Here is a 25,155-nt window from a genome sequence, read left to right as displayed (position 1 = left end):
CTATCAAAAGGTATTATTTGTTAATAGCTTGATTAAGTTGTTAGTGTTGATCATATCACTCTAGTTAAAAAGATATATGACAAATATTTTATGCCATAGGTTTTTGGAGAGGTTAAAGTCTTATTGTCGCAACAAACACTATTTGAAAAGTTCTATTACTAAAGGATATTTAGCAGAAGAGTGTATGACATTTGTTCTCGTTATTTGAAAGATGTTGAAATGAGATTTAATAAACTATCGAGAAATGTTGGTATGCAGTATATTGACTTTGCCTACAGTTATTTTTTTGAAAGTTTTAGACAACCAATAGGCAAAGTTGAAATGATGGAGTTAAATGATAAATCTTAGGCTCAAGTACATTGATATGTTATTTTTCATCATGACTCAATTAAATCATTTCCCATGTAAGTTTTTTTATGAGAAAATAATTCATTCCATTAAGCATAATTTATTGTATTTTTTGTTATTGTTAATACTTTATCATCATGCTTTGTAGTGAGTATAGAAATAATTTGAGAACTCATGCACATTATCAATGATAAACTCTCAAGAGCTTGATAAGTTGGTCACCAAAAACTTTCATGATTGGTTAGGAGCAACTATAAGTAATGCCATACTTTTTATTATGAGAAATCTACATAAAATGCTTACTATATAACTAACATTAATAACATATATATATTTATTCCACATTTATAAGTTTGGAGTGAAAGGCTTGTTAATGAAGAGGTGAAGTGTCTCTCACAAGATTCGAATAGGATTATGAAATGATACAAAAGTTTTATCATCAATGTATTTAGATTTCACACTAAATCCCGTAAGAGATTTAGAAGTACATAAAATTAGGAGTTATTATTACTTCATCAACTACTAGCTATGATAGTGCTAGGGACACAAACCCTTTAAAAGAAAATGTTAACTATTATGGCATGATTAATGACATCATTAAGTTGGATTATTATGACAAGTAGAAAGTTATCTTATTTCGGTGTGATTAGGTTGATGTGAATAGCGTGAGAGATATTAAGAAAGATCAGTTTAGATTTACACTTGTGAATTTTTTTTTATTAATTCACACTAGACAACAGCTTATTGATGAACATTATATTTTTTTATCTCAAGTCAAACAAGTTTTTTATTCTGAAGAACCCAAAGAATTAGGTTGGTTTGTTATTATTCAAAACACACCTAGGGACTTATTTGATATGGGGTTAGATACCATAAATAATGTTGAACATAGATCTAAATGTTATCCTTTTGTTGAACAAAACTTGGATGAAAATATCTCCAGTACCTCTACTCAGTAGGTCTGCGAATATGTTAATGAAGATATTTATGAACCATGATGGATCATCTATATTTTGTAATTTAAGTGTTTAAGACATAATGTAATAAATGCTTATATATAATTAATGTCGCATTTGCTATTATATATTTATTGTATTGTAAATCATACATTATCTTTTAATTCAATTAAATGGATATATCATTTATATATCGTTGGTTATGATTTCTTAACTTCTCAATGTTTTTATAAATGTTTTAAACTAATATATTTTATATATTTGCTTTTATGATGCAGGTAAGCTATAATGCATAGAAGTAGATTAAAAGAAAAACATGTAAGAGATATTAGTTCAGAACCGTCTGTGGCACCTATTAATATTGGCTATAGACTGAATCATTTGGAGAAGAATGAACGTACTGTCAGTTCTAACTCAGTCACTTTTAAACCTTCAGTTGCTATTAGATCTGGCAATACAGGAGGTTTAAGTTTAGATAATATCCTGTCAATTGATTCTACTTTAAATTTGAATACAAGTATCATATACTCCATATTTAGAATTTGATTATAATTATTAAAGTATTGGCATTTTACAAATTGATTTTTTATTTTTTGCAGTTGATAACAATGGTCAATGGAGGATCAGAGGCTGGATAACTTTGAAAGAATTATTTGCACTACCTCTGAATGAGTGTATTGTAGTGTCTGTAAACTTTAATAGACAACCAATTGGTAAAAAGGTTCAACTGTTGGTTGGATTTCTAGGCATGATTGCCTGTAATGGAATGAAATTGCCTATTCATTATGAAACATGGCATAAAGTTCTAGCAGAAGTTAAGGCCAATGCTTTAAACTTTATTGAGCATTAATATAACTAATTACATATAAAAATTAATTATTTTACATTTGGTTTATTAATTCAAACTTTTTTATTGTATTATTACAGTCAAGATTTATACTTGCAATATCAACTTCATTTGTGCTTAAGTCATTGGAAAATAAATGGAAAGACTATAAGCATAATTTGAAAAGTAAGTATTTCAATTGAAATACTATTATAGAGGCCACAAAGGAAAATCTACCCGGTAATGTGATTAGGTGATAATATGAACAATTAGTTAGATTTTGATTCTCAAGAAAAGGATAGGTACTAATTTATAACTTTTAATATTAGTTTTAAATAATAAAAGTTTTTATGCTTTAAGTTGGTAATATTTGTATTTTTATCATATACGTAAGTATTTTTTATGACAAAAAAAAATAGATTGGGATTAGTAGTAGAAAGTAACAAAAATATAGCCACACAAGTGGATCAAAAAGTTTTGCAAGAAAGCAAAAAGAAATAGTAAGTTTATGACTTTAAACTTATTCAAATGAATGAACTTTTTGTCCCGTTAAAAGGTAAAAATACAAATTAACAGTTATTGTTTTGTTTTAATAGTTTTGATAGTTTCAATACATGATATTAAACTTATACAAAGTATTGAACTTAGTTTCCACGATTGATATATATGAAAAAGTTATTGTTTACATCTATTTAGGATTTTTTGTGCCGTTAATAGGTAAAAGTACAAAATTGTTGTTATTATTCTATTTTAACTATTTTGATAGCTTCAATACATAATATTAAACTTGTTTGAATAATTGAACTTAGTTTCTACGGTTGATATGTGTGAAAAAGTTATCGTTTACGTCTATTTAGGACTATTTTTGCCTTTTAAAGGCAAAAATACAAATTAAACTTTTAGATGGCTTTTAACAATTTGGATGGCTTCAATCCATGATATTAAATTTGTCCAAATAATTGAATTTGGTTTCCATAATTGATATGTATGAAAGGCCAAAATGCTTTTATTATTTACATTTGTTTAAGACTTTTGTGTTGTTAAAAGACCAAAATATAATTTTACGGTTATATTTCCATTTTAACAATTTAGATAGATTAAATACATTATATTAAACTTATTCAAAATTTTGAATTTAATTGACAAGCTTGATATACATGAATAAGTTACGGTTGATATGTATTTAACAATAACATATATTTTTATATAGGAGATTGAGATAGGTGATAAAATTGAATATGTAGAATTTTTTCACTTAACACACACAAAAAAGAAGGATCTTACTTTAATGTCGAAACATAAAAAATTGTGGTAATTTGTAACATCTATTTTAACATAAAGTAAATATTTACTCTTTTTAACATATTATGAATTAATAATTAAACTTGATAGTTTTATCTAATTATTTTATAGGACAAAGGGAAAGAGAAAATAACTGTTGAGATTGAAATAGCATCTGATGGATTTGTCAACATGCAAAAATTGAAAAATTAGATTTTCACAGAAGTTATTGGAAAAGAAAGGCATGGACAGGTCCGAGGCCTTGGATTGGATCCAACACCATCTACCTATCATGGACGTAGCTCTTAGCAATTTACATTTTCAGCAAATCAATCTTCGTAAAACATTTCTATATTGAGAGAGGAGTTGTAAACTATACAACAACGTTTCTAGTAATGAAAGCAGAAAGATAACAAAAGCTTGCCAAAATTGAAGAAAAACATGCTAGAATGGACCAAGAGCATGCAAAATTTTAGTAGTTGCATGATCGATTCGATCATCTTATGAATTTTATGCAACAATAATTTTTAGGAACTAATCTCGGTAGTCCACCAACTCAGGTATTATATCTAGTAAATATTCATATTTTTTAATATAAAAAATAGCTTATTATTAAGTGTTAAAACTTATATTATATTATTCAATAGGTTTTTAAGCATGTTAATGACCAAGGTAAAAAAATTCCTTCATCAAATAGCAGTTTTCCAAATCTACATAGTCATCAATTTCATGCATTTTAAATTTTTTGGTTAATGTACTAAAATAATTTGAATGTTATTATACTAATTATTAAACTTTGTGTTAATTATATGCATATTTAAACGTGAATTAAGTATTTATTAATTTAAGTTTATTTTTATTTCTTTTAACATTTTTTGTTAATGAAAATAATAAATATTAAAATAAATTTTTTTAAACAAAAAGTAAATTTCTTAATTTCATATTGTTCGTATTCAAAAATATCGTTAAATTCTAAATTTAGTGACGTTTGTACCATAAAATGCCACTAAAAGTAGTGGCATTATTATCACAAAAATGCTTTTAAATTAATGGTGTTCCTATCATAAAAATGCCGCTTAATTAGCGACATTTTTATAATACAAACGTTGTTAATTTTACGGCATTTGTATCATAAAAATGCTACCATATTAGTGGCTTTTTTTTATACAAACGTAGCTAAATTAGTGGCATTTTTTAGATACAAACATTACTAAAATAGCTACATTTTATAAAAAAAATGTCACTATTTTCTCCGACACATGTATAGCTGACACTCTTAATGGCGTTTTTACAAACACTGCAAATCTTTTAGTGGCATTTATAAATGCCACTAAAGACCTAAACCCTTGTAGTGTACACTGAAAAAGGGGAAGAAAGTTTTCAAAGAAACTAGACATAAGAAAGTTTCAGAGGTTTAAAAGGTTTAAAGCATCAAAACCTGATTTGATGTATTTTTTATCTAGGTTAGACCTTGATGTTGCAATTTTGAAAGAAATAAAACCCATTCGTACTAGCTTTCATACTTGTTTAAGGAAGTTTTTAGCTCTATTATTCCCAAATTTGTCATTTTTTTCTACATAATATGTAGACAAGATCTCGAAGTTTCCGTTTACATGTTTGTTAACTCCTTTGGATATGTAGTATGGGAGCAAATATTTAGAGGTTCACCTCTTCATGCTGGGTTTATGTTTTTTGCACATGATCTGTGTAGGGGAATTTAAAGCTTCATGTCTTTTAAGTTTGCTACTCATTTATTTCAATATGCAATATGTTATGAAGGTTTAAAGCTTTCCCCCTAGTCTATTTGAAGAAATTGATTTATAAAATAAAAGGAAAGTGGATTGCTAACTATGAGGTTTTCTTTTGGAAACCGAAAGTTTTACAACTTGAAAGAAAAAATATGTCCTGGAGACTTCATAGCTTGAGAGGCCAAGACTATAATCGGTGGTCCCTAGACCTTGTTCTTATTCTCATTGATCTAACCATTAAATAAATAATAAAGACAATGTTAGTAGAAAAAAAAAAGCAATGGTTCTGGCATAAAAGATAGATGGGACGTTTGTTTCATTGTTAATTAGGATATTTCTTCCTTTAACCAAAAATTAACATCTTAAAACTATAGGTCATACATTTATCTATTTTTAACACATGTTGCATACCATCTATATCCATTAGACTTTATTTATTTGCAATTTAAATTCCATGCTTGTCTATCTATTAGTTGAGTGCTATACTCTTATATATGTATGTATATATAAATATATATATATCTATATCTAGTAATAATAATAATAATAATAATTAAAAGGATTAAAAATTAGAATAAAATAAACAAGAAAGGAAAAAGTAAATGATAATTTTCGAGGATGAGATTCTAAGGAAATTTTAGAAGTGATTCCTAAAAGATCCTTAGGTGAGAAATTTTTTTTATACCATCAAAGTATCAGGGTATTTTTAAAAAATTTTCAATAAAATATTTTATTTACTTTGTTCCTTTCTAAGGTTTTATTGATAATTGTGAATTAATTAAATAAATTAAAATTAAAACGAGTAACATAATAATGTACATATATTTTTCGTATGCATATTATACTTTATTATTTGTATTACATAGTTTTAAATACAAACAAAATTTTCAATGATGGGACCTCAAGAAGTCCGAATAGTGAATCCTAAGAATTTCTAGATGAGAAAATATTTTCAAAAATTACTAAAGTATTAGAATATTTAGAAACTCTTTTCAATATAAAATTTTTAATTAATTTGAACAATTCTCATAAAGAGATATAAAAGTATATATATATATATATATATATTTATAAAAGCATGCATTTTTTAATAAGTAATAAAATTTTCGATGATGGGACTCTAAGAAATCTGAGTAATGATTCCCGAAAATTTTTTAGGTGAGAAAAGTTTTCTAAAAATTATCAAAGTATTGAAATTTTTAGAAGTTTCTTTTCAATACGAAAAATTTTTATTTCTTAATTATTTTTCTTAATTTGAACAATTTGTCTTAATAAATAAAAGTGTGTTTTTTGGAAATATATATATTTGTAGATAATTATATTATTATATAACTTTTAATAATTTTTAAAATTAGAAGAAAAAACTTCGAGGATAAGATCCTAAAAAAATCTTTGTAATGATTCTTTAAGAATCTTTAAGTAAGAAAATTTATTTAAAATGCCGTCAATGTACTGGAGTATTTAGATTATTTTTTTATAAAAATTTCTCTTTTATTTTTAAATGGCATAGAAATGAGTTTTAGGAAATACTATTTATTTTAAAAAAAATTATAGATATCATATTTTTTTATATAAATACTGAAAATTAATATGAACCACTAATAATGAGATTTTTGAGAATTCTGAGTAGCGATTCTTAAAGATTCCTTATGTGAAATGGTTCTTTTTAATATTGCAGAGTATTAAAATATTTTTAGAAAATTTTCAATATAAGGTTCTTTTTTTCAAGTTTACTAAAAAATAAAAATGTCTTTAAAGAAAGTTAAGAAAATTAAATTTTAAATACTAAAAATTAAGATCATTTTTGTCAATATTAAAAGATAATATATAATTAATTGGTACCATTTTTAAATGGACATTATAGGGGTACTAATTTTTTCTTACGCGTTATCAACTTCTAAATCCAAACTATTTTTACAGACTCAAAAATTATTTTTTTAATAAATTTTAATTAATTTTAAAATTTTATTAAGAAAATAAATTTTAATAAATAGCCAATCATACTTAGCCAAAAAATATTAATGGCGATTTCATTTTTTGTTTTTCAAATTCATTTAGCGATCCTCAAAATCGTTACGACACTCATTATTTTGTTATGCTCAAGTACCAGTTTGATATTTTTCTAATAGACTCCTATAAAGACTCTTTAGCTTAAGTTTTGATTAGCTGCTTCATTGATATGGAATGTTTGGCCTTTATGAAAGCCCTGTCATTCTTTCTGAGTTATCTTCGAGAACACATGTTGTGGCCATGGGAGTTAAGAGAGTCTCAATTCTCAATCATCTTCTGCTATTTTTTTATGGTTTGAAGTGGTTAGTTGGTTTTAAATTTTTACAATGTAGCCTGTTGAAATTGCATGCTTTTGTTTTGCTGCTAATATTACTCAAGTTGCCATCTGAGACACATATTGCAGCTTAGGGCAATGAGAGAGATACCATCGCTAATTCGCTGTTGTCCTTTTTTTTTTTTTAAGCTTTTATTATGCCACTTTATAAAGATGAGAATCCTTGCAACCTAAATTCAAGACCTCTTAAAATTGTTGCGAATTGTCATAAACAAAGCTGTAATCAAGATATGCGAGTGACCTTAAGAACGTTGCAGTCATGGATGCATTTCTTGGTTTCATTTGTTTCTTGTCAAATGTCACCTTTAATGGGTTACACCAATTTAGGGGTTGTTTGTTTTTGTTTCCGTTTTTTGTTTTTTGTTTTATGTTTTCATTTTTTGTTTTTTTAAAAATTGAAAACAAAAATATGTTTGGTAGATTATTTTTGTTTTATGTTTTTAAAAACTGAAAACAAAATTTTAAAAAATTTTGAAAATTGTTGAAAATAAAAAAATAATGTTTTCAATTTTTGGAAACAATTTGGCACTATTTTCACACGGGCATTATTCATAGAAATTATAATTAAATTGCCATAGTAATGTTACAAATAATATATTAAAGAAAAATATTTTATTATCTAAATATTATATTAATAAATAATATATTATATTAATAATACAATATTATTTATTTATTAATATAAATATATTATATATTAATAATAAATTGTTAATAAAAAAATCTATTAATATATTATATTAATAATATATTAATAAATAAATAATATTATATTATATTATATTATATTAATAAATAATATATTTTAAATATTATATATTAATAATATTATATTATTATTGATAAATGGAATCTAAAAATTTTAACCATTTTCTTTTACATGTTTTTGTTTTCACATTTTTAAAACAAAAATATTTTATCAAATTTAATAAATTAAAAATAAAACAAAATAAAAATTTTAAAAACATAAAACATACAATAATACTAAAAGATCTCTTAACTTTGTTTATAAAATTGAGTGGAAAGATGTTATTTCATTTCAAAATTAAAACATATCTTGAGTTAACAAATTATTTATAAAGAATTTATTAATGATAGGAATCAACTTAAATAAAATATTCAATCTTTACTAATTTAATCACCCCGTCGATCATCAATTTAGCGTTAGACATTATATATTCCTCTGGTCCAAATGGAAGATTGTTTATTATAGGCTCTGAAAGTATAGGATTATTGTTTCTTTGCACGACGTGGTCAATTCAACAGGATGTTTCAAATAAACAAATCATTTTAAAAATTCCTCGCGTTTTATATTGTTTTGTCAAAAAATATTTAATTGCTAGTTCCATGTGCTCCACCTGGCTTAAGATGCTTTTCTAATACTGAATATTACCTTCCATTGTTTTTCAAGATTTTCGGGATTACGTTCCTCTTTTTTTATCCAATTTTTGAACTAATGTCCCATCAAATTATAAAAAATAAAAGCTAACCAAACTTTTTGCTGCTACCCACTGCTCTACAGCTGTGATCAGTCAGAGCCTTTTACTTTTGCTCGGCTTTTTAAGTGGGCTCCTGACAGATCAAAATTTAAAATACGGGTTAGCAGTTCTATCAGTTTAATTGATCGAAGATCAAAATTAATTGAATTTAGTAAATGTAATTCGATTTATTTGATTAAATAAATTGATTTAATAAATAAATTTGATTAATTTTTTATTTTTAAATTAATTAATTAATTTTTAACAAAATTTTAAATATATTATATAATATAAATATATATAATTAACCTTTTTATTAATATTTTAAAAAATAACAAATATGATATCGATTACAAAATTATAAAATAAGTCCTATTTGATGAAAATTATTACAATATTTTTCAAAATTAATAATAAAAAAATGAAAAAAACTAAAATTTTTAATTGAGCTTATCAATTTAAATTTTGTTTGATTTTTTTATTAAAAATAATTTCTATCAATTTTATTTTTTTTAAGAAGAATCAATATTTCACTTTTTAAATTTTTTAAACTGAACCATTTGAATTAATTATTGAACATTTATTGTAAAACCAAAATGTTATAAGGTAAAACGGTAAATATAGATTTTACAGTGACATTCAGTTGACCTTCTAGAATTGGAAAGTTCAGACATTTCAACGTCAGAAAAGAAAAGGAAATGAAAATTCAATATTAAGATTGGCTTTCCCATTGGTGCCTATGATTCATCGATCAAAGTCCAGTCCACGTTTATTGTGAACTTATCCAATGGCATTAGTTTTACATTTTTACTTCCACGCACGCACCGCACCGCCAACCTAACTCATTTGAATCGTCCTGAAAGCGCCACTTTTGTGGAAAGTTGTACGCCCTTTTCTTTTTGGATTTAGCTAATGCTAAAAAAGCATCTCCACCCTTGACCCCACGTGGCACCAAATTCCTGTAAAAAAAAAACTTAGAAATGTCGCCTGACTGTCGCTTTAATGTCCCCACTCCTCTGTTCTTCCTCCGTCTGCTCCTACTTAAACCTCTTTCTGGCATTGCAGATTGATCATTCCATGCGCCACAACCTTCCTCCTTTTGTTTTTTTTTAGTAAAAGGAAAACATTGAATTACCTTTAGTTTTGTTTCTAATATCTTGATTGTTTGTTAATCGAGCATGGCGGCGGCTAGCAGGATTTCACGTTTGCTTTCTCGTTCATTGGCTTCTTCTTCTTTTTCTGCTCTACTTTCTAAAGGTATTTTCTTTGAGTTGGTTACTTAAAATGGAAACTGAACTTGCCAAATATGAATGTTAGCTACAACTGATCTGATCTTTTTTTTTTTTTTTGACTTTTGGGGTTTGGTGGAATTTTTTTCGCAGTATTGTTTGTTTGGTTGTTCAGAAAATGTAATGAGAAAAAAGAAAGGAACTTTTAAAAAATTTAAGTTTCATAACGCATTTTATATGTCTCTAGTAAGAAAAACAACGTCAAACTGAACATTTTATATGGAAAGTTTCTCCGTAACCGTAAGCGTAAAAGAAAAAAAAAACAGCTTTGATAGAAAGTTTCCAAATTTTCATTCCCTTTTGGTTAAACTATAATAAGAAGATGCAGATCTGAACAACAAATTTTAACACCTGACATGTCAAAAAAGAATTTGATATAGTAATTAGCAACCAGGTTGCATTTTTTGAATCTGTATAAAAACCAAAAAAAAAAAAAAAGTTCTGAAACCACTGTGAATATGTGTGTTGAATATTGTCAGGATTCCAAATGAGTTCTTTTTTTTTTTTTTGGGTAACCGAAATTAGTGCATTTATGGCAACTCAAGAGTGGAGCCCAGAAACAAAGAACGAAAGAATTTGATGTAGGAGTTTGGAACACAAGTGCATTTATTACTATCCCGGTCTTGCATGATTTTGCAATAAATTTATTGGGTAGTTCTTTCTATCGAAAGGTATAAATGTTGTGAGCCGAAATTTTTTGTTGGCGTTGGGTTGTTAGTTTTAGTTCTTCCAACTTTATTACTAGTATTTATTCTTAGTCTTAATTGTTGAAATTAATTTTTGTTTTCAGGGAGGATCTCTGGAGTGGGCAGAGTGGTTTCTTGTTACAGCACTACTGCTGCTGCTGCTGTTGATAACCCAAGTATTCCTTCGGTCAAAGTGAACTACACTCAGCTTTTAATTAATGGGAACTTTGTTGATTCCGCATCAGGTGAGTTTTTTTTTTTTTTTTGTTTCTTATGTGCATGTAATAGTTGTACATTGTTGTCGATCTACCTGTAAATGTGTCATGAAAGCAAGTTATGATAGTTATTCTTCAGATAATTGTTTACCAAATCTTACAATCCAACAGGTAAAACTTTTCCAACATTAGACCCCAGGACAGGGGATGTTATTGCTCATGTTGCTGAAGGTGATGCTGAAGATATAAATCGAGCAGTTTCTGCTGCCCGCAAGGCATTTGACGAAGGACCATGGCCAAAGATGACTGCTTATGTAACTTCATGGTTTTACTTCTTCTATCATATTAAATAATCTTCAATGCTGTTAAACTTTGTCTATTGTCTTTCAGGAAAGATCAATGGTATTGTTCCGATTTGCTGATCTTATTGACAAGCATACTGAGGAACTTGCAACACTAGAGACTTGGGATAATGGAAAGACATATGAACAGGCTGCTAAGATCGAACTACCAATGATCTCACGTCTTATTCGGTACTATGCTGGTCAGTAAAGTGACTGAAAATCACACTCAACATTTTTGCAATCTTAAATCTCATTTTCTTGAATTTTGTTTGCTTTTATGCAATATTTGACACGCTGTATTCTTTGGGTTTTCAGGTTGGGCAGACAAGATTCATGGTCTTACAGTTCCAGCTGATAGTCCACACCTTGTGCAAACCATACATGAACCAATTGGGGTTGCTGGTCAAATTATTCCATGGAATTTTCCTCTTCTCATGTTTGCTTGGAAGGTTGGACCTGCCTTAGCATGTGGCAATACTATCGTTCTTAAGACAGCAGAGCAGACACCATTGTCTGCTCTTTATGTAGCCAAGCTACTTCATGAGGTAGTTTCTTGTCTTGAGTACATAAACTTTATTTACTTCTCACCCCTAGGTTTAGTACCTCACAATTTCTTTTAGACTTCACCAACAGCACAATATTAGGCCCTGCTTCTAATTTTTTCTTTTCTTAAATTTATATCTTAATTTAAATACATTGAATTCAGATAAACAATTCTTAAAACTTCAGTGTTTATTGGTGGTAAATGGGCAAATTTTGTTATTATATAATTAAGAATGTAAACACATTTTCGTTTTGGTTATGGACGTGGTTGAATGTCTTGATTATTGAATTCCCAAAGTTATGCTTGAACAACTGTTCATACATTTATTCTTGATTTTCATTCAGTCATTCTCACTGGGAATCATTTTCACAGGCTGGACTTCCTCCAGGTGTTCTAAATGTGGTTTCAGGTTTCGGTCCAACTGCTGGTGCTGCTCTTGCTAGTCATATGGAGGTGGATAAGGTACTTTACATCCTTAAGTTAGTCCCCCTTTAATTTGTCTTTTTGGTCATTTAATCTCAAACAATTATCAACTTTATCTGTTTTAGGTTTATATACTAATGTCTGGTTTGATGGTTCTGATTTCCGTCTTTGCATGTAATTTTTTTTTTCTATCTTGGCAGTCATAGCTAAGTCAATCTAAAATTCATAGACTGGTGTTGTATTTATATGGTACCATATATTCCCATGTTTTAGTTGGTAAAGAGCAAAAATATGCATTACAAATATCTATAAAGTTGGACAAAGACCTTTAGTTTTGTAAGTAAGCTGTTATGATCAACTCTCTTTTAATCTGGCAACTTTAGCGTTAGATATCAATTATCAGTTTTCCAGCAGTTAGTATATATTAATATTTCTTGAAAATAATAAGTTTAGTGGTTGAAGAGACATAGCTACGAGTATTCTAATTCTCGACTGCCTCTTTCTTAAGAGTTGATTTGCCTCCCACTACCATAAGACAAGTTGATCTCCGCAAAAGATTTCTACACTTGTAGAAATAAAACTTTCAACCCTGCACTAAAATTTCTATATATTCTGTCAGATAGAATGGCAAGATAAGTAATCCAAGAGATACATATTTCATTTACATGACTCTTTTAGTGTACCTCTGAGATCAGTGGTAACCATTTACAGCTTGCTTTCACTGGATCAACTCAAACTGGAAAAGTTGTCCTCGAGTTGGCTGCAAAAAGCAATCTTAAGCCTGTAACATTGGAGCTTGGAGGAAAATCACCTTTTATTGTATGCAAGGATGCTGATGTGGACAAGGCAGTTGAGCTGGCCCACTTTGCTTTGTTTTTTAATCAGGTATGTCTGAGAAAATGCACCGAAGTCAGTTTCCATATTGGGATTCTTTTTTATTGACTGTAGTTATAAACCATTTACAGGGACAATGTTGCTGTGCTGGATCTCGTACATATGTACACGAGAATGTGTATGATGAGTTTTTAGAGAAGGCAAAGGCACGTGCATTGAAACGTAGTGTTGGTGATCCATTCATGGCAGGAATTGAACAAGGTCCTCAGGTAAATCGACAATCATTCTTAATGTATCAGTTCTTATTTGAAGTGACTTTTATTACGAACACCTATATAGCCTTCAATTTGTAAAGAAACACTCTCCGTATTTTTATTTCTACATGTTGTCTGTGAATGATAATTACCATTCTAGATTATTTAGAACAAAACTGAGCCAATTTCAAAGCACCCCAATCTTCAATATCCGAAAGGAGAATCAATCAAAATGCAATGTTATATTTTGGGTTTCTCTCCTATATGCTTCCATATTAGCTAGTTATACTGATACCAATGCATATACTCAAATCAGATTGATTCAGAACAATTTGAAAAGATCCTGAGGTACATAAGATCTGGTGTTGATAGTGGAGCAACTCTTGAAACCGGAGGGGAGAGGATTGGGAGCAGGGGCTACTATATTCAGCCCACTGTCTTCTCCAACGTAAAGGTATTTTCATTTACAACTTCAACTGTAACCTGCAGATTACCAAGAATGTTATTGAAGCATGATAATGGAGATAAAACTTTGGCTTTTACCAGGAAGACATGTTGATTGCAAAGGATGAGATATTTGGTCCAGTTCAGGCTATCCTGAAATTCAAGTAAGCAATCAACCTTGCCTTTATGTCATGCATGTTATGGTATTAACTATATGAGAATTTTGGGTCAACTGATCCAATAATAATGTTTCCATAATTTGCAGGGACATCGATGAGGTTATTCGGAGGGCAAATACTAGCACTTATGGATTGGCTGCTGGTGTGTTTACACAAGACATAGACACTGCTAACACCTTGACTCGGGCATTGAAAGTTGGAACAGTGTGGGTCAACTGCTATGATGTGTTTGATGCAGCTATTCCATTTGGTGGGTACAAGATGAGTGGACAGGGAAGAGAAAAGGGTATTCACTGTCTGAGCAATTACTTGCAAGTGAAGGCCATTGTCACTCCCTTGAAGAATCCAGCGTGGATATAAAATCCCTTCTGCCAACTCTACTTTTGTCTTTCTTTACTACCTCTGTTTTTCTTTACTGAAAGAGAAGCTTGCATGAATAATTGAGGCAGTAACTGATTTTATCATGATAATTTATGGTGGCTGTAGAGAATTTGGTGAATTTTTTATGATGATGAAAAAGTAAAATATTTTGGAATAAATTGACTACCATATTTTTAATTTTAAATAAAAATAATCATTTGACGCTATATTTAGATACAAATATCTTTTCTTGTTATTTTTCAATAACCTGTCTGTAATTTTCATAAGATGTCTCAAAACTTATTTTTCTTATTTAATTTCTTGTTTTTGTCCCAATAATATTATGTTTGATTAAGCTACCTGGTGAGTAATAATACTAATATCTGCAGTCATTAGAGCCAGATTGGACATTGATTTGTTCAACGTTTGGGATAGTGGGTCAAATGGTTCAATCATCGGATCAATATTGAAATAACAGATATATTTTTATAAATAAAATATAGGTTATATAAATAATTTTCTTAACGTATAAATTAAAAATTATGACATAAGAATTAAAAATATTCATTATCACTTAAAAAATTACAAAGAAAGCTCAGCTTACAATGATTTTTTTTTTTAATTTTTAGTTTTTAAAAATGTATTTTATTTTTTATTTATAATTAAAATATTTTTAATAAAAATGATGAAATAATCAATAATTACAATGTAACAATTAAATTTAGTGTGATTTTAAAATCATTTTAAAGAACTATATTTAATTGATCCGGATCAATAAAAATTCTGATGGATCATAAAAACTTTCATAAACTTAACGGATAAATTCAAAATTTTTTGAGTCATTTGCATAAATGATCCAAACATAAAACCAATCTGATTCAAATCATAGGTCGACCAACCGACAGCCGGGCCGCTTTGGGTTTAATAACTATGCTAATATCCACTTGTGCAGTTGTGCTACTGCTAATTACAGAGTAGGATGAAAAGGTGATATTCTTCAAAAGCAAAACATAGCAATTCCATGAAGAATTAACTACTAATCACATGCTAAGCTAAAACCGAAGTAGCATTAATCGACACGTTTGCATTAGGTTCGCAATAATATCCAAATCTATTGGGTTTGGGCCCAACCTAATTTTATAAGTTTTTCATTTTTATTTTAAAAGTTGGGTTTCCATTAAGTTGGATTTTTTTTGGAAACAAAGTTGGGATGAATTTTAGATAAATTTGCTCCGATTCAATTTGGAATATATATAAAAAAAATTTATTATTTATTTAATTTTATATTTATATATATTATATTAATAAAATTACTCCCTTTGTCCATTATTGTTTGTTTATTAAAATTTTGCACAATTTTTTTAAAAAAACTTAAGTTTATTTTTATCATTTTTACTTATTTTAAGCACACTTAAAATATTTGGCATTTGGCGCCAATTACTTTCAGATAAAACTTTTTTGCAAAGCTTTGGGCACATCACTAAACTAATAAAAATCATCATTCACAAAGCTTTCGACGCATCATCATTTTTCATGGTAACCAAAAATCTTTATTTTAGAACAAAAAAACAAAACAATCTATAATAGCTATCTTGTTCAAATATGTAATAGCCTTTTTGTTTACACTTCATCTCCAAGTATCAAAAGCATCATTTTTTTATTTTAATCATTATCTTTATCTCAAATGACATGGATTCTTTGATACCAATATATTCTGTTCTATCTAAATTTAAAAGAAATTTAACCAACCAACAACGCCAAACCATTTATGAGATGTTGTTAAAGAAAAGCAATAATGGAATGCTACCAAAAGGCTCTTTAACCATCTTGCTTCCGTGTTTTCTATATCTTCAAAGACAATTGGTAGAATTTAGAAACAAGCAAAATGCTTTTTGGATAATGGATTGGTAGTTGATGTATCTTCCAAGCATTTAGGAAATGTTGGACGTAAAAGAATTCAAATTAATCTAATTAAAGTACCTAAAATTCCTTTACATCATCGTACCAACATTTGATCATTGGCAAAGACGTTGAATGTGCCAAAATTAACACTTCATAAGGGTGTTAAAGAAAGATTTATCATATCATATTCAAATGCATTGAAGCCATTCTTATCTAATGAAAATAAGAAGACAAGGCTACTATTTTGCTTATCAACGCTCAATCTTACCAGCAATGGAAATAATATACCCTTTAATGATATGTTTAATATTGTGCATATTGATGAGAAGTGGCTTTATATGTCTCAAGAATCAAAAAACAATTATCTACCCCCAGAAGAAAACGAGTCTCTACGTACTTGTAAAAGCAAGCAATTCATCACAAAAATTATGTTTCTAGTTGTGATCAATCAAGATTTGATACAATAGATAATGTAGAATTCTCAGGAAAAATTGTTATTTTTCCTTTTGTATATAAAGAGCCTACTAAGAGAATTAATAAGCATTGAATTATAGGAACATTGGAAATGAAACCAATTTTATCAGTGACAAAAGATGTCACGTGAGCTTATTTGATTGAAAAACTTCTACCAGCAATTCAATCTAAATTGCCTCAATGTGATGCAATGGAGACTATCTATATTCAATAAGACAATGCAAAATCACATATCGATCTTAATGATGTTGAATTTTTGGAATTTGTTACTAAAAAGGTTTTGATATTCGACTGTTATGCCAACCACCAAATAGTCCAAATTTAAGTGTTTTAAATCTTGGAATTTTTTGGAGTTATTTAAACTCTTCAACACCAAGAAGCTCCCAACACAATAGATGAGGTAATCAATGCTATTGAAAAATCTTTCGATGAATTTTCAAAAAATAGTCTCAACAATGTCTTTTTTATTTTACAAAATTGTATGGTGGAACTTATGAAAGTTGGTGGAGGAAACAACAACAAGTTGCCACATATGGGGAAAGATAGGTTGCAAAAATACAATAATTTGCCTTTGATTCTTCAATGTAATCATGAAATTGTAAAAGAAGTATTGAATCAATAGCAAGAATGAATGGAAAACTTGTGGAAGCTATCTTGAATGTTATTTCAATCTTTGTTTTTTGGGTTATGCATAAAAGACCACAAACATTTTGTTTTTCTTTTGTAATTGGCCATAATGTTTGTATTGGAACTGCCATCAAAGTTTAGAAGACTTAGCCACCTATAAACTTTTATTCTTTATAACTTAAAGACCTTGGCATTTGTAAACTTTTGTTATCCATAGTTTAAAGGGTTTTTTTATTTTATCAAGATTAAAGAAAGATCACATGGTTATAATTCATCTTTAAAGCCTTTTATGGATTTTAATGTATTTTTGTGTACTGCTCTATTATTGGTTGTTTGTTTTTCTAATTAATAATTGTGAATGAATTTAATTTATATTGCTTTAACATTTCTAATTTTCTTTATATTACTACCCGATGCATTAAAGAGATTTCAAGAGTGGTGATGAGTTGACAAGCTTGAAAGATTATATCATTAGAATGAAGGAAGGCCAGAAAGACATTTATTACGTTACTGGTGAAAGCAAAAAGGTAGTAGAGAACTCCCCATTCTTGGAGAAACTCAAGAAGAAAGGATATAAAGTTCTTTTCATGGCTGAAAAATGGCTGCAAATAAAGGTCATGTGGGTTGCTCCAAAGATGGAAGTTGGACAAATTCTTCCCACATATAAAGCTACCAACCTACTTGTACACTTGCAAACATGGGTTGCATGAAGAAAGAATTTAACTAACCCATGCCTTGCATGTTTCATGCAATTTTAATACTTCAAAATAGCCCAAATGTGAATAAGTCTCTGCCCCAAAATCATAGCTGGAGTTAAGAAAAAACTGAAGAATTTTTTTTAGAACATGCAGAAGCATGTTGTCACATTGCATGCTGCCACCTTAATTGCCAAAAGAGAAAACTAGTTGCTACTTCATTTAAAACCATGCCAACAACCATTTACAATAGCCAATATTGTCCACTTTACACACTTAAACACATGCTCTCCATGACTCTAAGCTAGCATGAATAAATATCAAATATTTGTGAACTGGTTGTGCATTAAATTCAAAAATGTTATCTCCATTTTCTAAAATAGATTGTTGGCTGTTTTTGACTAATTTAGTGTGATAATTTTCAATTTAAAGATTTGTATTAAAAGGAAGATACTGAAAAGGGTCGGAAAGGATGGATCCTAGAAAAAAATTTGGTGTTTGAGATACTTTAAAAGGGAGAAACCAGAACAGTTCTAGGAGAAGCAACAAACTACTTTCAATTCTCTTAGTTCTTGTTTAATTTCTTCTTCATTCCTTGGTTGTTTTGAAAACTGAATTTCATATGTTTTTAAGGATTGATTATTTTTAATTTCCAGCTTTGTTCTCCTTAATATGCATTTTTATTTTTTGGTTTTAATTTATGGAATAAAGCATTAGTCAGTTTCTATTTTACATTTTTAGAATTTTCAGATTTTAGTTCTGTTGCAACCTAATTTTCATGATTTTTGAACTTTAAAACTTGTTGCCAATTGATCTTTAAGTCCTTTAAATGTCTAGCTTCGATCTTCCTTTAAATTTTTCATCAAATTTTGGTTTTAGGTAGAGTTTAGAAATATGTTCAGATTTGATTTTACATGCTGCCAGGTTTGGTTTAGTAGCTGTTTGTTATTAAATTGTTGATCATTTGAGGTTTTTTTTTTTAGCTTATGAAATATGTCTTATGAAGGGTATTCAAGATAAGGATAGTTTGATAGAGCTTATAGTTGAGAAATCACCTTAATGGTTCTTAACATTTACTTGTAGCTTAAGACTACTGAGCTTGCTATTATCCTAATAGTGTGGCAATCATGGTCATTATCTTCTATTTTAAGGTTCACTTATAAGCCTAATGTTGCATGAAAATATGGTGAAATTGCAAGTTGTGTCTTATTTTTTATGCTAGGTTTCTCTTAATAATGAGGATCATGAATATGATTGTGGTTTTCTTATTCTTTTAAGCTTTTAGGCACTTAAGCATGATTTGAAATAAACTCTTTTTTAAATATTATTATAAGGTGATATACATTTATCTATAAAAAAAACTAAAAACAAAGAAAAGTTCATGAGAATAATGTGTTTAAATTTCATTGAAGTATTTCAACAAACATTACATAGCCATAATTTTTACATTTGGGAAAACATAAATGGCAAGACTTTACAACAATTGAAGCTAACTCCTATGTGTATATATAACAAGGATGAAATACAATTTCAATGTGTATTCAACTTTAGCCATTACATATTTCCTTCTAAAATATCAAAATATCTATAAAGCAATACCTATTTGCCCACTAAACACACCCAATCCATAGAACATTAACCACTAGCACTTTGGACTAAGACATGTTGATAAACCAAAAGTCCAAACACTTTGTTTGATCTAACATATAACATTCTCAAGTGAACACAATACACATTTACTTAAGCAACATACAGACTGCAAAAATGACCTTTTTTATCAAACAATCCAATAACAATAAATATTTATTTGGCACTATAAGACACCCATCATAAACAAGTGAATAAAGATTAACCCAAAAAAATTAAGAAAAAGTAATAGTTTTTCATTTTTTCCACAACATCAAGAAAACACAATAACATTTGCGCCAAGCCTCATAGTATTAGTCTTGAATTCATTGCCATCTGCATGCTTAAGTTTCGGGAAACAAAGAAGAAAGCTTGAAAATAAGATGAAACAAGGTAAAAAGGTGATGAAAAATGTTTCATTTTACTGGAATTTGTGTAATGATATTAAAAGTGAGGATAAATTTGAGAATTTAAATATATTTATTATTTATTTTGGGTAAAAGACAATCAAATTGGGACTTTCTAAAAAGAAAAAATGGACAAAGAAAATAGGATAGAGGGAATATTTCACAATACTTTAATTAAATATATTAACCTAATAAAAATATCATATTTATGTATAATTAAGATATAATTTATATTAAAAAACTATTTTATAAATATTATATTAAATTAAAATTATTAAATTAATTTTGAATTAGATTGGATTGATTATGATTTTATAAATATATGGGTCGAGTTGGATTCGTTTATGTATGAAAAAAATATATTTTAATATCATGTTAGGTCAAATCGGGTTCATATATTTATTTTATAAAATCAAGTTAGATTCAGAATAAACAAAAACTCATCTTAACCCATTGTCATCAGTAACTCTAATGATGATACACGTTTTTTAAATTCGGGATTTGACTACTCTCTTCTCTCTTTCTCAAAAAAGTGATAAAGTATATTTAAAATAAAAGGAGAAACATCAATGTAAATTTTGTATTTTTTTATATTTGGATCAAAATTAAATTCATAACTAATTTGAGTTAAAATAATATTTTTAATTTAATCATTTTGATTTACAAAAATGTAACATTTACACGAATATAAATAAATTCCTACTCTAAAATAAAATAAAATTCATAGGATAATACTAAGTCTTTATGTGTAAGAAACATAATGGTAAAAAATGTCATTTAGCCAACATAGTTAACTTTGCTGAGTTGTACTAGTATAGCATATGATTTAAGACTGAGACAGCTCTCAAGTCAAGGGTAGTTCCATTGCTATTTTAAGCTAAGCTACAGAAACTCTTCTGATTCTTAACCACCTTATTAATGAGCTCAAATCATATCGTTGTTTACTAAAAAAGCCTATCACCAATTGATTTTAATTTCATCATTTATGGTACTCAATTTTATTATTATAATAATTAATTTCACCAACATTATCATCTTCAATCTCATTAAACTCAACCTCATACTCGTCCAGAGGAATGCTCGGTGGATCGCCTTTCACTGCCTCCACAAATCACAGCTGTTTGACACTCACATCCAGTCTTAGATGTCTCTCACTCCATTATTGGACTAATCCAGACTAATAATTTGTTAATTTTAACATCTGTCGTATACGGGAGAGTGTAAATTATAATCATTGTTTGATATATTTCAAACAACAAATGTGATCATGTGCTAAGCATTAGTCATTTGTTCCTTAATGGGAAAATAATCTGAAGAAAAAATTTATATATTTATATAATTATAATCACATAATTTACTTGCATTCTGGAGGTAAGGCTTTGAGTCTAGATGTATCTTTACAGTATGAGTAAAACATGACCTTCCTTCTTGCCCAATCCATGGCGGTTATCTGTTGATTTGCAGCTTACCGAAGTCAGGTTCTTCGATAGGGTCTTGAAGGCTGGCGTTGGAACAATATGTCCGTAAATGAAACTACAAATGGTGCATACTTGTAATTGACATTGTATTTTCCCCCATGAGTTGCCCATTGCGACCCATCCCATATGGTAACGTAATGCAACATTGGCTTTGATGGACGTGCGGTAGAGAATTTGCCGTTATTGGGAACTCTCTCACTGGTATATTATCCACAACGAACCTGCATTTTTTTTATTTTTTTGTTCAAAGGCTAGCTGTTCATTATCCAATAAATTAATAAGTTTTTTTTGGTTGGAATATGGGTTCCAATTGGCTTACAATATATGGTGGCTGTCCCAAAGAATACTGTAGTAATGGTGCTCCTGTGTTGGATCAAACCAGAAATAAAATTTCTCTTCTCCTCCAGTGCTGACACCTTTTGCATAGACATTTGTTTTGAGGATCCAGTCAATTCTCTTATCATGGCCAAGCAGTTCAATATCAATCTCATCATAACGTATCTGCATTAGACAACTGCACATATATATTCCACTTTCATCATAGTCAGTCAATGCATATAACCAAGTACAAATCGATTTATATAAAGTTAAATTGACCATGAAAAAGGAGCTTACATAGAAAGCTAGCACAACTCCAGATGTAAGACGTCCTCCAGGCGACTTTATTGCTACCCTGAAAAATCCATAGTAATGTTGGTTCCTAGAAGCCAATCCTGACCCTTAAAAAGATCATTGAAAGAGTACTTGAGTATAAACCCACTAGCCAACTCGGATTCTGGAAAGGGAAGCCATTTTCTGTAAGAACCCAAAAAGGACAACTTGATTAATTCACCTGAGTTTTTTCCAGAGCAAGAGTTGCCATGGACCCATTGTTGATCAGCTTGATATTTGGTCCACCGAAAAAGTTAGAAAGACCTTTATCAACTGAGACATGGCTAAACAAGTCCGTTAAACGTGGAACGCTAGGAGTGGTGTAATGCCTGCTGTGGGAAGAAACCACACTTGTCATGCAAAGCAATGAGAGACACAGAAATAAAGTATACTGCAATGTAATCATGGTTCTAACTAAATTGATGATGAAGGAAAGGAGATGCAGATTTGGTTAATATATGGAAAGGAAGAAGCGTAACCTAAACTCTAAGCTTAGTTGTTTCTAGCTGGCGACCCTTTTCTGGGTATCTTTCCGTGTATATTGGATATCTGACAGATATTCCATGTATTCATGTGGGTTGATTTTGAGATGCATGGCACAGCTCGTGGGACTGCTGCAAAGTTTGGATCACTTGATTTCGACGTTACCAAAGTCGATGGACCCAATCTGAAGCTCTAAAACTAATATTTTTTTACAATTTCTCTAGATTCGTTCGGCTTTTTACAAAGAAAGAAAAAGAAAAGTAAAAAACTACACTAAACAGTTCTTTGGGGGGTAACAAATTCAGTACATCTGGGCGTGGTCCAAAGATTCTCACGGGCCTAGATGACGAACAACTTGTTTGTCTATAATGGGTTGGGTTTATTTCCTGGTTATTACTGTAAGTACGCGTCTTTGAGTTTTCACTTTACTTTTCGTATTTTCAGTTTCTTTTTTTTTCCCCATTCCGACTGGGATTTTGGGACCATTGTTTGATTTGGCACAGTCATTAAATTCAATCTAGGCGGCTGTAGCATATTACTAAAATTTCTAGCCTGAATGAAGCAGACAAAAGAATAATGTTATTGGCCAAGCAGGCAAATAAGCATTGCAGAAGCAATCTTTGATAATGCTTTTGTGTTGGTTATAGCAGTATGCAGTTCCCTTAATCAATTTGCCCACTTGGCCATTCGGTTGTTCTTTGTTACCGATCAGGCTGGTCCTTACTCCTTATTTAGATTGCTTATGTAAAATTGTCTTATGCTCATGCAATGTTGCCATATTGGTACCTTGAGAGATGGAAGACTAATACTCAAAGACGAAATCAGAATTTTCAGTTTGAGAGAGTAAGAAAAGTGATCCTACACAAAAACAATTTAGAACTTGGAGAAGGGAGTTTTAGATAATTGATCTCAACATATTAATGATTATAAATAAAGAAAATTATTAAATTAATAATTCAGTTAAGTATTATTAAAATTAAAGGGCTTTGTTATTATTTTTGTCAACATCTTATTTAGGATTTATATGGAGATTTTTTTAGGATTATCTTTAAACATGGATAATTAAGAAAGTTTGGTCGTGATTAGACATGTTTATTTTCTCATTTTTAGTGTGAATTGACGTTGAACAAATTGGCCAGAAGTTTTTAGCTGGCTTTGAGAGATGCATGATCTGACAGTTCTTAGTTACACAAACGCACATAAACTGCATTGACTTCCGACGGAAGTTGCCTGGAAATATACAACCATTTGAAAAGGCTGGAGAGGATTTTCTTCTTCTTCTTCTTCTTCTTAATTTTGAACTGGCTTGTTAATTTACTTGGATTATGTTTGACGTCGTGCTTCTCAAATTTTGCAACAACCCATTTAACCCTGCAGGTTTGATAATCAAGTTGTTGGCCAATGAGATAGCTACACTAGCCATCTAAAGAGCTAAAGAATCTTTAGAAGAATGATACTAATAACTGTTAAATACTAAAGACACAGCCAATCTCCTTGTTCGACTCATGTGAAGAGTCCGTTCAAATATCGTACGAGTTATAACGGAAAAACAGATACTGTAGTTTGTGAATAAAATGAAAAAAAAAAAAAAAAGATTGTAATATGTGGATAAGATAAAGTATTACATGTACTAATATTCAATTTTAAATTTAAATATTATTTTTTAATAATAATTATATTAATTAATTGATTTAAAATTTAAGATTAAAGAATGTTTGATATCATTGTAATTCTGGAAAGGCTTAGTCTCTACTCTCTAGAACTTCATTATGATGAATATATTACCAACTAAAAACAAATCAAAATCTAAAAAAATTAGATTGTTGGTTGATATTTTCTTCTTTAAAAGGACTCTATTAATCTTTGGGTATTTTTGTTTTTATGCTTTTTACTCCGTTGATGAATGCATAATAGCATTGATGCATGTAGGTTGATTAAATAGATCTATTATTATACAATTAGATCATATTTGATGTTAGGTTACATTTAGTGTATAAATTAATAAATAAAATAAAATAATAATTATTTTATATCTTTTTTATTTATACAAAGGGGATTATTTTATATATTTTTTATTTATATCTAAAAAGAATAATATTGCAAAGAGGGTTAGAGAATGATTCAATCTCTTAAAGTGGGACTTTAAATAAAGGTATAACGGTCACTATTTTACGATAATGCCACCGTCCCTCACTGCTATCAAAAAAAAAAAGGGAGAAGAATTTGAATCATCACTGTAGCAGCACATCACAGCCACGA

At 29.1% G+C, this 25,155-nt stretch overlaps 1 protein-coding gene and 1 pseudogene across 2 annotated transcripts; one reads left to right on the top strand and one right to left on the bottom strand.

Annotated features, from left to right (window-relative positions):
- The first annotated feature begins 9,848 nt into the window (after positions 1-9,848).
- LOC111283062 (benzaldehyde dehydrogenase, mitochondrial-like) lies at positions 9,849-14,732 on the top strand. The gene is made up of 11 exons (XM_022871451.2): positions 9,849-10,238; positions 11,061-11,201; positions 11,343-11,485; positions 11,562-11,715; positions 11,831-12,060; positions 12,432-12,521; positions 13,194-13,367; positions 13,448-13,585; positions 13,887-14,024; positions 14,117-14,178; positions 14,280-14,732. The coding sequence occupies exons 1-11, from the start codon at positions 10,160-10,162 to the stop codon at positions 14,551-14,553; spliced, it is 1,623 nt and encodes a 540-aa protein (XP_022727186.2). The 5' UTR covers positions 9,849-10,159; the 3' UTR covers positions 14,554-14,732.
- A 6,863-nt stretch (positions 14,733-21,595) lies between these two features.
- Positions 21,596-22,923, bottom strand: LOC111281536 (putative xyloglucan endotransglucosylase/hydrolase protein 33; annotated as a pseudogene). Its single transcript, XR_016342463.1, has 4 exons — positions 22,579-22,923; positions 22,378-22,481; positions 22,082-22,276; positions 21,596-21,983 (listed from the first exon to the last, which is right to left on the bottom strand). The product of XR_016342463.1 is annotated as a putative xyloglucan endotransglucosylase/hydrolase protein 33 (transcript).
- Between the last annotated feature and the right edge of the window lie 2,232 nt (positions 22,924-25,155).

This window comes from Durio zibethinus, chromosome 5 (genome assembly GCF_047325235.1).
Source record: "Durio zibethinus cultivar Kanyao isolate XHJ-2024 chromosome 5, ASM4732523v1, whole genome shotgun sequence".
Classification (NCBI taxonomy): Eukaryota; Viridiplantae; Streptophyta; class Magnoliopsida; order Malvales; family Malvaceae; genus Durio; species Durio zibethinus.
This window is presented reverse-complemented; position numbering and strand designations above follow the sequence as displayed.